The sequence below is a fragment of the Paramormyrops kingsleyae genome, chromosome 11 (assembly GCF_048594095.1).
Source record: "Paramormyrops kingsleyae isolate MSU_618 chromosome 11, PKINGS_0.4, whole genome shotgun sequence".
Taxonomy (NCBI): domain Eukaryota; kingdom Metazoa; phylum Chordata; class Actinopteri; order Osteoglossiformes; family Mormyridae; genus Paramormyrops; species Paramormyrops kingsleyae.
This window is the reverse complement of record NC_132807.1, coordinates 28,970,581-28,985,442: the sequence shown is the minus strand read 5'-3', so window position 1 is coordinate 28,985,442 and position 14,862 is coordinate 28,970,581. Positions and strand designations below refer to the sequence as shown.

General features: G+C 46.0%; 2 protein-coding genes across 3 annotated transcripts in view; both read right to left on the bottom strand.

Annotated features, from left to right (window-relative positions):
• Window positions 1-217: 217 nt before the first annotated feature.
• On the bottom strand, window positions 218-3,195 carry uraha (urate (5-hydroxyiso-) hydrolase a). 2 transcript variants are annotated; one of them, XM_023790413.2, is made up of 5 exons: window positions 3,126-3,195; window positions 2,702-2,798; window positions 1,644-1,786; window positions 779-914; window positions 218-614 (listed from the first exon to the last, which is right to left on the bottom strand). In XM_023790413.2, the coding sequence occupies exons 2-5, from the start codon at window positions 2,753-2,755 to the stop codon at window positions 525-527; spliced, it is 423 nt and encodes a 140-aa protein (XP_023646181.1). In that variant the 5' UTR covers window positions 2,756-2,798; window positions 3,126-3,195; the 3' UTR covers window positions 218-524. The 2 variants fall into 2 exon arrangements, with proteins under 2 accessions (XP_023646181.1, XP_023646182.1); XM_023790414.2 differs by lacking the exon at window positions 3,126-3,195 and adding an exon at window positions 3,017-3,105.
• Window positions 3,196-6,114: 2,919 nt separating this feature from the next.
• Window positions 6,115-14,862, bottom strand: part of LOC111832741 (RNA-binding Raly-like protein) — a 48,752-nt gene continuing 40,004 nt past the window's right edge. Inside the window, exons 4-8 of the mRNA XM_023790410.2 lie at window positions 14,082-14,251; window positions 12,930-13,043; window positions 9,757-9,923; window positions 8,432-8,484; window positions 6,115-8,264 (exon numbers count right to left, since the gene is read on the bottom strand). Coding sequence (XP_023646178.1) covers window positions 8,446-8,484; window positions 9,757-9,923; window positions 12,930-13,043; window positions 14,082-14,251 — 490 coding nt within the window. The 3' untranslated portion in view covers window positions 6,115-8,264; window positions 8,432-8,445. The remainder of the gene's footprint in view (window positions 8,265-8,431; window positions 8,485-9,756; window positions 9,924-12,929; window positions 13,044-14,081; window positions 14,252-14,862) is intronic.

Genomic DNA, 14,862 nt, shown 5'->3' with positions numbered 1-14,862 from the left:
TGTTGTGTTTCCGATTTCAAAACGTCGTTAATAACATCAATGGTTTATTGCACAAGCGTAAAGTACAAAGAACACCATTCTGCATTTTATTAATCATTGATTCACTAAGCATTCATAATTTTGAATTCATTTTTGTATCAGTTTTGATTTTAAGCTTTATCATTGCAAGTCAGTACACTATATTTGTAAAGAAAACAAATACAATTAACTAAGCATATATATCAGACTGTATTTTATTCAAGAATTCAGGACAATTAATAATTCAGGACAATTAATCTTTAATTAATTTAATTAGTTATTAAATGCCAAATGAGACAAAACACTCCAGATATATAAAATCTTGTAATAACAATAAAATTGTCCCAGTATTAATCAAGCATTAAATTATGCTTGGTTATGGAGACATTACATATCACTGTTTCTACATGTAACTATCCATGTCTGCCCTTTTAATTAATTCATTCTCGTTTGTTGCTCATACTATATATATAGAGAGAGAGAGGTTAAGGGAGCCAATGTACTCTCTAACTCCCCCTGTAGGTGGTGTAAGAGAAGCAGCTCAGAAGTAGAGGCACATGGAACTTCTTTGTAGAATCAGTTATGGTGAAGACAACCTGGGGAAAAAAAAAAACACAGACCAGAAGCGAGGTAAAACGTCACAAAAATGTCATGTAACCTGGACCTCTTCTGCTTTAACTTAACCTGTGACAGCTTGAGCCCTTATATAATTTCATTAAAGGTTCATACAAACACTGGCTTTGTGGGGCCTCCCACTCACCTCAACATATGGATAGAAACACTTTTGTCCCCGGTGCTCCCAGTACTCTCCAGTCTCAAAGCGCATCTTGTACATCCCCGGTGTGAAAGCCTCTCTGGTGATGAGTCCTGTGCAGCGGCCGTCATCGTTGGTGATTCTGCAATTACACACCTGTAGAGTTACTGCAGCAAAGTGCAGCTTTTAACCCGAGACACTGGTGCAGCCAGCAGACCGAGATGAATGTTGTCTCCAGGCATGTGTTGGGGGTGGGGGGTTGGGGATGGGTGCTGCTTTTACCCTAAAAAATGGAAATGCCCCCATTTGATGTTTTATGTGCCACTTTTCAATAACCTGGTGGCAACATCACACCCTCCATCGGCAATATTTGCCAGGGGGACATTTCACTGTCACTGTCTTACATACAATCTTGAAAATTTATATCTAATATATAATATCTATTATATATATCTATTATATAATATCTAATATACCCGATTCATATCTTAATTGAACCCAAGGTTATTGGGCGCTTGGGAACAGAGGAACCCGGTCTGTTTCTTAGTGATATTAGAACTGTGGAAAACTCGTGATGGTGAGAATGCATTTGCTGACATTTATGGTCAGTTTTAACAAAATGGGAACAAATAACAGTAGAAAGTTAAGCCACACGGCAGAGAGTCTGTTTCACAAGTCCGTGTCTGACACTGCACAGGAATACCATCCACCTCAGGATCTGAAGTCTCAGTTTTCCCAGGACTGTTTCTGCTGTGAAATCATGTTTGTAATTCATCTAAAAACAATTGGCCTGTGCCAAATAATAAGGATAGTTCCCAAGCTGTTGGCTGCGTGACTCATGGCGAGAGCCTTCCTCATCATACTCTCCTACCCCATGGACAGAAGGCTCCAGACTGCCAGGCCGGTGTCTAGGCGGTGCAGGCTGAGGGCCATATGGGACCCTGGGACGCCCTCTGCAGTGTTCAGCACATGGGTGGTGAGTGGGCTGCCCTCAGGAGTGGCCATTCCTGAGCACTGGGTGGGGGCATGGAAGCAAGATTAATGAATACCGTCCAACCCTTCAAGGGTCAGACAAAGAATTACTTATAAAATCACCTGTGGTAGCACAGTTGACCTTAATTCACATCTTTCTTTAAAATTGTGTGGGTTTTTTGTATCAGTTGTTAAATATTTGGAAATATGCATATAAATAAAACATGTGTTTGTGTGGGCGCGCGAGCACAAGCATAATTACATAATTTTGCACTTGTAAAAACCAAAATGGCCCTGTAACAAATTAGTGAGGGCAGTACATTTGATCAATTACTTAATATTAATGTGCGCAGAGAGAAGCCAGATTTGGCGGCTAAAACAGAAGACCGAAGTTATGGTGTACAGTACTTAAAGGGCGCGCGAGGAAAGGTTGAATGACGCTAGGATTTCCGCGGTGTTTGCGTGCAGGGCGTTCGTTATCTACCCTGAAGTTTTAAATTAAAAAAGGAATCAAGTGTTTCCTCAAAAACTTTTAATTAGGCCTACTGAAATATGGGGTTGGCCACGTCATTTGCAATATGAATAAAATCACGGGGATGGATATAATATGAAAACACATAGGAACATTATTTCACTATTATTCTCTTGTCAAAATAAAATTATATTCTTGTCGGAAACCCAAGGGAATTACGCAAATATGGTGTAAATTCCCCTATACAGAGCAGCTGGCGACAACGTCACGTATTGCGTAAATTAGCGCTAATACGTGTCTTTCAGATAGTCTAAATGATTCGGCTTAAGAAGACGCAGGTACATGCATTTCGTTATAGATACAAATAAATAAAATTAAAATAATAAACATATGATATGTATGTTTTACATTAAAGATGATGTAATTAATAATCTCAAAATCATTTACTGCATCGGTGATAAAACGGGAAAGTGGAAAAACAGTACCTGATTTTCAGACAGAATGTGATCCTTTATGCGTTTTAATCGGTTTGAACTCATGCACACGGCCTTCGACGTAATGACAATTAGTAGCTGAACTGGCCTATAAAGGCAGGGATTGCAACGTGTTACTTCAAATATCGGACGAAGACTCAAATCTCAATCAACAATGTCAGATGCTGTTGTCCTTCCCAGTCCACTTTCGCAAACACACGCGTCTTTTGTTGTACCATATGACAATTTCCATTTAGCCAACGAGAACACATTAATCACATAATATATATGTATATATTGTAAGATAATAATCCACGCGACCCTGACCAGTATAAGCAGTTGTAAGATATTTCTTTAAAATAGCCTGAAAAGGGAGATTATGCTGTTTTCTCAGGTGAATGGCCTTTATCTTCTCAGATACGGAGTTTGTACTTACAAAAGTTCGACCTTCTGGCCATAGTCCAAGATACGCCACTCTCAGCATAAACAACCAATAATTGTTAACGAAGTTTCAAACAGGATTAAACCTTGCCTCTAGTAAAGGAATAAAAATAAAGGGATAAATTTAATATTCAAATCAATCCAGTCTAGACCATTACCCGTAAAGGTTTTTTTTTTTATTATTTTTTTAAAAAACACTTTAAACCCTTTTTAAATCTCTGAATGGTCTGCAAACTTCCAATGGAGCCAGAAAACAGATACTTCTTATAGCCTAATAGCCTATTGTTATATATATATATATATATATATATATATACGTTAAGTAATCCATCACACAAAATATTTGACTTTGCGCCCAAGAGCAGCATCGCATCACTGCCGGCGGCCCCCGCCCGAGAGGAAAACAACTTTGCTGGCTAAGTCGGTGCCCCCTCAGAAGTTGGCGGCGAAGGCGGGGGCCTATGTCACACATAGGCTATATATATATACAGTGCTGCTTGAAAGTATGTGAACCCTCCAAACATGGTCACTGTTTTTGTAAAAAACATTAAAATAACCTTATTACACATACACCCAAATCCCAATTTGTAAAGCACACCTTCCAAATAATGGACATACGCACAAAAAGAGATATATTTTCATTATTTAATTCAACAAAGGTGGTTTATTTCACAAAAACTGAAAATTTTACATGTGCCCTTGTATTAGTAGCTTGTGGCTCCTCCTTTTGCAGCCATTACTTCAACCAAACGTCTCCTGTAACCACTAACCAGTCTCTCACATCTGCTTATGGGGATTTTTGCCCACTCCTCCTTGCAGAACTCAGCCAGTTGAGAGAGGTTGGAGGGACATCTGGCATGTACCAACTTCTTCAGGTCTCGCCACAACATTTCAATTGGGTTAAGGTCCGAACTTTGACTGGGCCAATCCAGAGTGCGAATCCTCTTTCTCTGAAGCCATTCCTTTGTAGTTTTGCTGGAATGCTTTGGGTCATTGTCTTGTTGCATAATCCATTTTCGTCCCAGCTTCAACTCTCTGACTGATGGCAGGAGATTTTGGTCAAGAATTTGTTGATATGCCAAAGAATTCATGGTTCCTTGGATAATATGGAGTCGTCCAGGTCCAGAAGCAGAAAAGCAGCCCCAGACCTTCACATTTCCACCACCATACTTCACTGTTGGGAGGAGGTTCTTTTCTTCATATGCCGTGTTGGCTTTTCTCCAAACATGTCGGTTTTGATTGTGAGCAAATAATTCTATTTTGGACTCGTCTGTCCAGAGAATGGACTTCCAGAAGGCCTCTGGTTTGTCCAAGTGTTCTCTGGCAAAGTTGAAACGAGCAGCTTTGTTCTTTTTTGAGAGCAGAGGCTTCCTTCTAGCAACCCTCCCATGAATGTCAGGGCTATTCAATTTTCGTCTGATTGTAGACGCATGCACATTTGTCCCAGATGCTGCCAGAGAGGTCTGCAACTCTCTCGAGGTGATGTGTGGGTTGACCTTTACCTGATTTATTATTTTTCTGGTGCTTCTGGGTGATATTTTTGATGGGCATCCACTTCTAGGCAAAGTTGCTGTCATGTTGAAGGCCCTCCATTTGTAAATGATCTGTCTTACAGTGGATGGATGGAGCTGGAATCTTTTGGAGCTGGTCGTATAGCCCTCCCCAGACTGATGGGCTGTCACTACCCTCTTCTTCATGTCCTCGGGTATCTCCTTTCCTCTTGGCATTGTTGATTTGTACGGGACCACAGTGGTTTGGTTGGTTTCCTCTCTCTTTTAATTAGTGCAGGCCAAACCCTTTTCCAAGGATGTCTCATTTCATTGGTCTACTTAAATGATTAATTAAGCACCCAAATGTGTTTCACCTGAGTCTGTTACCTGCTTGACTTAACGTTCACTTACTTGTGCACATACACTAATTCCATGTTTCATGTAGTTTTTGGGCTACTTAAACAAGTCCCACTAAACAAGTACATGCAATTGATAAACATATACCTGACATTTCAGACATAAAAACTGGTGATGATAAAATAAGAAAATCACGGTAAAACAACAGACACATCTAAATTGCTCATGGGGTTCACATACTTTCAAGCAGCACTGTATATGACCCATCGGTGTAAATTATGTGTTGTAACCCCCTGGACCCAATTAAATGAGTGTCAACCCAAACCAAAGTTATGCCCTTGGACTGACCAGCCTTGTGACGGAGGAATGCCGGTGCCCCGTGTACCCAGTCCGCGTGTGAATGCTGTCACCTCATCGCGGGAGCACGCGAGTTGCCCAAGCCCAGCCAGCGGCTTTCAGTGTTTTTATTTACATTATACAGGAACAGTTTAATGTGATAAAACATGCCTACCATGCTGCTAAGATGATAAAATGAGAAAATCGAATACGTTTTTTGACATTTTGTGCATTATCAAGAATGGCTTATGGTGATTTTTATACGTCGGTGACAATATATTCCTGCTGTGTTCTCAAACAATGGATCAAATGTCTATCAGCATTCCTTGTTCACGATAAAGTATGCTCTGTTTTGAGGTTTTAAGCAGAATGTCCTCAGTGAGATTCTTGATAAAATGTCCTGGGAAACTGCATAAAATCACTAGGCATAAAACGTAAATAATGGACTAAAATAAAGTGACGTAATTTAAATTCACAGTGTTCGTAACTGACAGCAAGAAATTTGTTGGCTTCTATATGTTTTGACGACAAGCCGAGAGTAAAGTGCCACTTTTTTATTTGTATTTTTTTTTAGGAAATATTATGTCCTCTAGCGTTACATCGTGGCCAGGGTTGTTGGTTGGAATCTCACATACGTCGGATGCCTCCTTGTTTTGGGGCAGAACTTCATTAACAGTAAGTGACTGAAGCGAAACTCAGACTGTAAGTAATTTCATACGCGGACAGTCTCTTCTGCTTTGATATGGTGTCGTAGCGCAGTACCTTAATCAGGACTGAAATAAGAACAGCCGGAGTCAGATATAATCAATATGAAAATATTTTACTACCGTTACAATGTACTTGTTCCCACTCAGCTTGTATGAAGGCAGAGAAAATAAAACAAGACAAATAATCTACAAAAAACAGCACAGGAAGTATTTATAACAAAAAAAATGGCATTGAAAATAACAAATAAACCCCAAAACAAATGCTGGGTAAAATCAGACTGAGCTGACAAGATACAAGAAAGTTTACAATATTACACAGTATTACACACTAACCCCATTAGTGATCCAGCCCACAGCAGTCAATACATGGAAGGGGAACAGGTTTGACTGTTATTATATGTTTACACTGGGGGACTGGGGTCTTGATGGCTAAACCTCACGGGCTGAAAAGAGTCAGTCTTATTCGTGCCACTTTTGACAACTGCTGCTTGCTAAATGAGCCATGCTTTGATTAACTTAATTACACTGACAATAATCAAGATAATAATAAACTCTACAATAACCTTTCTAGCAACTAAGCCTGTGACCATTTTTAATATGGCTCTTGTTTGCTCGCACACACACAGACACACACAGACACGCACCTGTTTTTGTAGCCTGTGCCATGGTTGGGTTTTTTAACAGGCATGGGGGGGGGGGGGCAGGATTCAACCCCTGAGAGAAGGTCAGGATGTGCCGTGAAGAAGACCTTCCCATCACCATTGCAATTAGTGGACACTCCGTCCCTCTGTCTTTGACTGACAGAACACTCATGCAAAGGCAGAGGCAAATGATATCTCAGGAGATGGAAGTGTTAGAGGACAAAGGGTGGTACAGGCCTGTGATGTCACAATGAGCCACCAATCGATGGCTGGAACAGGGAAGCAAACCACATTCTATGTTATGTAACTTTCTTTTACTTTTGTTTGTCTGGGCAGTTGAAACCTTGCATTATTAAATGACTGCAGTGTATTTATCATTATCTGAGAAAATAGTCAGTAAAAACAATGCCATGAACAGCCTGGTGGACAGATACGGGATCAGTAAGTATGGAAGCTACATGGCACACTGTACAAAGCCATTAAGGATGTCACCAGGAGTCAAGAATTTTGACAGAGGCCATACCCAGCATGTTGGAGGGTCTTCTTTATGACTACAACTTTGAAATCAGCAGGATCCACCCACATGAAATGTATGCAAGGCTTTTACAGCTTCAAGTCAGTTTCAGCGAGCACAGGCAGGGGGCACTGTCAACAAGCAGCTCACCATCCTGCATACAGCCTTGTCAAATGGGGAGGCAATCTCAGCACCGGCGGGATCCAGTCTCCCGCCCACCACCGCCCCCACCCGCTTCGCGAGGGATGTGCAATTAATTATTGCCTGATAACAATGTGTTGACAGTTTCTGTCATATTGACCTGGGCTTTTCTGGCTGAATTACCGTGGGAACGCAGCACGGATAAAGGCGAGTGGGACTATGAGCTGTGGAGAAGACAAGCCCCCCCCCACACAAGAGTCCACCCTTAACGCCTGTCGCTAAATTCTGCCAAAGTCTCAGTCAGGCCTTTTACCACAAAAAACAACAGAAACACAGACATATGACGGTCGAGTCCGAATTCACCTCAAACAATTTAATCGATCCGCTGTATGATTCTCCAGTAAGAGCATTTATTACACGCACTGCTGGCATAACTTAGAAGAAACTGATAATAAACCATTTAGTATGCTTTAACTTTCACATTGTGGAGGATAATTACTATCTGCAGATGGAGATCTCTCTGAGGACACCATCGTGCGTGTGTTTGGTGTGCGTCTCCCTGGAGCGAAGCTGTCAGGCTGATATGAAGCACATTCCTCTAGATAAGCTTCCATTTCCATGACAGCTAAAATATACTTTTTTTTTTTGGTGGGCAGGAAAACGGCGACCGAGCTAAGAAGGTAAAATAATGACATCCGCAAAGGTGCCTGTAAAAATGCAGGAAAGCCGGATCTAAGTGTGTGATGGCGGCAGGCCTGCGTGAGCCTGCTGCAAATGGAATCGGCTTGAGGGAAACCAGGAGGGATTCTACAGACGAACACTGGTTAGCGCTGAGTGCTGTGAGGATGAGGGTGGGCGGGACTGGAGATGACTGTTTCCATGGCAACTGCTGGACTGGCGGCGGCCTCTCCCCTCCCATGCATAGCACCCCCTTCTGTCACCAGGCTCCTGTTAAATTGGAAAACCCAGTGACAATGAAGCTGTGTTGCTGAGAGCCAAATTACTGATAACAGTGTGGGGGGGGGGGGCGCTGATTTTCCGGACTTTGGATGTAGCACACACACATTTTTATTAGAATGTTAATGGGAGAGCTGGGCTCCCCGCAGATGCCGTACCTCAGCTGTCGCTCTCAGATGTCGTCTTCCAGGTCAGAACTGTGGGGATTCATCTGTGTGAGGAACGGACATAATTACTGCACAGGCGCACATGACACACGCACAAACCTTATGAAGTTGGTGGGTTGCAGGTGTTACATTGTCAGTTTACTGAGTCACAACTGTACCTCACCAGAACCCTCAGTGGCCAAAAACGCAATTTCTAGCATTTGTCCAGCTGTAGCTCTCCTCCTGCCTCTCACCTGTCCCTTAATTAGAATGGTGACCTGTTCCATCTGCAGCTACCCGTGAGTGTTTCAGAATTAACCTGTAGGATGCACTACCCCCCATTAGGGGGCAGTCTTCCAGCTCACACTCAGGACGCTGAGCAAGGCGAGTGCAGGAATAAACAAGTAGAGACAAAGGGGGGTGGGGGGTGGCAAAGAGGGCCAGACAGGTGATGGGAAGAGCGAGGGAGGCGTAACGAGGGGGGGCCCTGTGGTGTGCCGTTCCCGGCCCCATGTGAGACCTGTCGCCGAACAATGCGACGCTGTGTTGGCGGGAGAGGGGGCGCAGGCCTCCGCTGTGCTACCTGGTAATTGATGCTCTGGTTTTGTTGCGAATGCCAAGAGAAGGGGAGAGAAAGCACTTAATGTGTCACCCAGGTAGGGACACACTCCAGGGTAATTATAGATAATTAGGTCCTCAGGGTTTTGCGAAATAATAACGGTCTATATTAATCTATATATAAATCTCTGCAAACTGACAAGAAAATGTTTTCAGCCATTGGTTTCCCATCCCCCCCCCCCCCCGTTCCTGTGTGGGAGTGTAAATCGGACCAGATCCAAAGTCACGTCTGTTTCACTGGGACGCCGCACGGCGCTCGACACCCCGTGAATGTGTGCAGCTCCAGGTCCTCAGCTTTCAAACCCAATTCAGGTACAATTTCCCGCACGGCTGTTTGCTTTGCTGGGCTTATCTCGGAGATCCAGGCCGGAAACCCAGCGGCACCAGTCCCATTAGCCCTCTGTGTGTGTACAGCCTGTACTTTCCTGAACAGACCGCATGAAGCATTCCAAGCGCATCGGACTGAAAAAGTGTTAACTAACCGGCACTCTAATGTAAAACATGTACAACTGTTTACCCAAATAAACAAGTTTAAATAAAGCACCTCCCCAGGCAAGAGCCTCGGGCTCTAATCATTAAACTTCAGGATGTGCCTCCACGTTACTCACCACTACTCTGCCTGTGGTATTGGTTGATTTTAGTAGTGTGACTGTAGTGAAGAGTGGTGAGGGTGTGGTGCACTTTCCCACCAGGGGGGCGCTAGTGTTTATTACGGTTACCAGGTGGTTGTCGTCGTCGCTGGCCTCCCCAAGCTCGGGGCTCTCCCCTCCAACCCGATCTCTTCGGGCCCGACGGCGGGGGCTGTGGCTGGGGGAGTGGTCTGGGCTGCTGGCCACACCGTGATATGGGGACCCTGACAGACTGCCATCCCTGGTTGGGGGTGACCCTGGAAACAAACAGCCCGGGCATCCATTACAGGAGGGCAGCAGGAGAATGCCCTCATCCTACACGTGCCTTATGGCTATGTCACTTCCTGTATAACAGAGTGCTCTTCATATTAACTCCGCATGTCTAGTATAACACAAGTATGTACTCCTCCTGTACAACCACACATCTCTTATATAACTGAACACACCTCCTGTACAACCACACACACCTCCTGAACAACTACACACGCTTCCAGTACAACTACACACACCTTCTGTACAACTGCACACACCTCCTGTACAACCACACATGCCGCCAGTACAACTACACACACCTTCTGTACAACTGCACACACCTCCTGAACAACTACACACGCCTCCAGTACAACTACACACACCTTCTGTACAACTGCACACACCTCCTGAACAACCACACACGCCTCCAGTACAACTACACACGCCTCCTGTACAACCCCACACACCTCCTGAACAACCACACACGCCTCCAGTACAACCACACACACCTCCTGAACAACCACACACGCCTCCAGTACAACTACACACACCTTCTGTACAACTGCACACACCTCCTGTACAACCACACATGCCGCCAGTACAACTACACACACCTGCTGTACAACTACACACGCCTCCTGTACAACTACACACACCTCCTGAACAACCACACACGCCTCCAGTACAACTACACACACCTCCTGTACAACTACACACACCTTCTGTACAACCACACATGCCGCCAGTACAACTACACACACCTCCTGTACAACTACACACACCTCCCGAACAACTACACATGCCTCCTGTACAACTAAACACACCTCCCGAACAACTACACACGCTTCCAGTACAACTACACACACCTCCTGAACAACTACACACGCCTCCTGTACAACGGCACACACCTCCTGTACAACCGCACACACCTCCTGAACAACTACACACGCCTCCTGTACAACTGCACACACCTCCTGTACAACCACACACACCTCCTGAACAACTACACACGCTTCCAGTACAACTACACACACCTTCTGTACAACTGCACACACCTCCTGTACAACCGCACACACCTCCTGAACAACTACACACGCTTCCAGTACAACTACACACACCTTCTGTACAACTACACACGCCTCCTGTACAACTGCACACACCTCCTGTACAACCACACACACCTCCTGAACAACTACACACGCTTCCAGTACAACTACACACACCTTCTGTACAACTGCACACACCTCCTGTACAACCACACATGCCGCCAGTACAACTACACACACCTCCTGTACAACTGCACACACCTCCTGTACAACCACACACGCCGCCAGTACAACTACACACACCTCCTGTACAACCACACACATCTCCTGAACAACCACACACGCTTCCAGTACAACTACACACACCTTCTGTACAACTGCACACACCTCCTGTACAACCACACATGCCGCCAGTACAACTACACACACCTCCTGAACAACCACACACACCTCCTGAACAACCACACACGCTTCCAGTACAACTACACACACCTTCTGTACAACTGCACACACCTCCTGTACAACTACACATGCCGCCAGTACAACTACACACACCTCCTGAACAACCACACACGCCTCCTGTACAACTACACACGCCTCCTGTACAACCACACACGCCTCCTGTACAACCACACACGCCTCCTGTACAACCACACATGCCTCCAGTACAACCACACACACCTCTTGTACAACCACACACACCTGTACAACCACACACGCCTCCTGAACAACCACACATGCCTCCAGTATAACTACACACACCTCCTGTACAACCACACACGCCTCCTGTACAACCACACACGCCTCCTAAACAACCACACACGCCTCCAGTACAACTACACACACCTCCTGTACAACCACACACGCCTCCTGAACAACCACACACGCCTCCAGTACAACTACACACACCTCCTGTACAACTACACATGCCTCCAGTACAACCACACACACCTCCTGAACAACTGCACACACCTCCTGTACAACTACACACACCTTCTGTACAACTACACACACCTCCAGTACAACCACACACCTCCTGAACAACTGCACACACCTCCTGTACAACTACACACACCTTCTGTACAACTACACACACCTCCAGTACAACTACACACGCCTCCTGTACAACAACACACACCTCCTGAACAACTACACACACCTCCTGTACAACCACACACCTCCTGTACAACCACACACGCCTCCAGTACAACTACATGCACCTCCAGTACAACCACGCAAACCTCCTGTGCCATCCCACACCCCTCATGTACAACTGCCCAGGAACAGAAAAGTCTTGCTAGCTAATGTTGTAGCGTCACATCAAGCACAGAAGTCCTTCCTGCCTTCACTCATTTGTTGAATAACAACAGCAATAATCACAATGGTAATTGTCAGCATCCCTCAGCATTAACAACCATAACCAAAACAATCTGCTTGCACTTCCACAACGTACGGTCCAATAAATCACGGGGACCCTGGTGGTTCTTTCACTTAATAACCTCAGTGCTGATGAGAACTTAGGGTTTGCTGAGTGCAGTTTGGTGTACATCGTTTCAGTGATCTCCTGAAGTTCTAGTCTTCACATTCATACTTTGAAATTCTTTGCAGGTGCCTTATCGATGTCCGGTATGTTTGTAGCAGCTCAGGGGAGGCAGAGAAAGTGTGTGTTAGGTCAAACTGCCTACGGGCAGCTGAAAATGAAGCGTCTGGCTTCTATGGGAGCATTGATTGCCAGTCATCCAGACGATGCCAGGTTGATGGTGTGCATGCTCCTAGGTGTGAGTGTGACTTTAAATGATGGGGAGGATCAGTCACGTCATTTTTATTCATCCATTTAGGCAAAGCAGGCCACACTCCCTAGTGTGCAAGGCATTGTTATGGTATGGGGTCACACATACCAGATCAGGGCTGGACAGTAGCCTCTGATCACCACTAGGGGGAGACAGAGGCCCTTTTCACAGATACCTGTGCGGTCCCGCCGCTGCTGATCCATCCTGTCCAGGCTATCCAGGAGGCCGTCTATCTGCACCTTGATCAGTGTCAGCTCCCGCTTAATAGTCTGCAGCTCCTCCATCTTCACTGTGCAGGAGGGTGGAGATTGAAAGGGGGAGGAGTCAGTAGGAGGCAGAGCCAGACAGACAAAGAACAGCAGGACGGAGATAGAGGGCCACAGAAAGAAAGAAAGCAAGAGAAAGAGCACAAGAGAGAGGCAGGGAGGGAGAGACTGAAAGAGCAGTCTGAGCGGAGAAGCGAGAGGTGAACATGGAGAGCAATAGGGGGAGGAGGAGAGAAATGAAGCAATACTGGGTAACAGATGGAGGTGGAGGAAGCCTGAGAAGTGCAGAATGGAGGGATGGAGTAAAGAATTAATGAAAAGAGGGATTCAGGTAAAGGCAGCAGAAACTGATGGGTAGGGTTTGAGGGAGCCCTGCAGGTCCACGCAACCCCCCCCCCCCCCACCCCAGCGAGCAGTGCCACAGTCCATTTTCCATCTGCTCCAGCTCCCGCCTTAACGAGCCGGCGTTCTCCTCTCGACAGTAATCTTCGGTAACACACGCTTACGAATCCCCGCTGGCGCTATCTGAGATTTGACCCCCGGGTGTGTGATGAATCTCAGCCATTGCTGCCAATTTAGCAAAGCCGGGGCCGCGGGGACGCGAGCGAGGGCCGGCTCGCGGAGGCCGCCGCGTGACCTCCAGGCTGCAAAGGCAAACTAATTTGACTCTGATGTGCTGGCAGTAAAACTATTAAGAGCCTGTAATAAAGCAGCATAAACAGTTCTTATTTGTTCTGCACTATTAATCTGGTATAACTGCACACCCTGATAGACTGGGTGCCGCACTGGGGAGGTGTTTAAAAAGGCACCATCTGTGTCACTTCCTGAGCCCTGAAACAGTCGCATGCCAACACACACTCCTGTATATACACACACACACTGTCCTCATGTTTCCATACATTTTCATCGGCACTGTTTGTCCAGCTACACCGTACACCGTAGTCACTATTTCCTGCATTTGCTGCATCATCCTTAGGGTGCAGATCTTCCCATCCTGGCCCTAGCCCCTCCCACCAGCCCCTGTATCCAATCCCAGGCCCCCGTGACGCCCTGGCGCTCACACTTCGCCCTGTTGGAGCCGGACGAGCTGGGCCGAGAGCTGTTCTTGGTGGACAGTCTGTCGCGGCTCCGCCGCCGGCTGGAAGAGGAGGAAGAGCGGGGCCGTTTGGCAGGGCTGGGCCCGTGAGGGAGGGGCGGCAGCGAAGCTGGAACACGCTGGTAGTCATACACCCTGCGGAGCACAGCACAGCACACTCAATGCCCTGCGGAGCACAGCACACTCAATGCCCTGCGGAGCACAGCACAGCACACTCAATGCCCTGCGGAGCACAGCACAGCACAGCACAGCACACTCAATGCCCTGCGGAGCACAGCACACTCAATGCCCTGTGGAGCACAGCACAGCACACTCAATGCCCTGCGGAGCACAGCACAGCACAGCACACTCAATGCCCTGCGGAGCACAGCACAGCACACTCAATGCCCTGCGGAGCACAGCACAGCACAGCACACTCAATGCCCTGCGGAGCACAGCACAGCACAGCACAGCACACTCAATGCCCTGCGGAGCACAGCACAGCACAGCACAGCACACTCAATGCCCTGGCATCTAAGCCATGATTACATCTCTGTCGATAACCATACACTTAAAGTACTGTTGATTGCTGCATCTTAAATAACAGTCGATAGGGATATCTTTCATTTACTTACGATGGTGATATCATTATATTACAGTCAATAGCAATACGTTTACTGTTCTAAACTTGTGCTTGTAGCTTTAATACTTTTAGACCATTGTTCTTAAGGGTTAAAACTATTGTATCTTTTAAAGTACCGTACAGC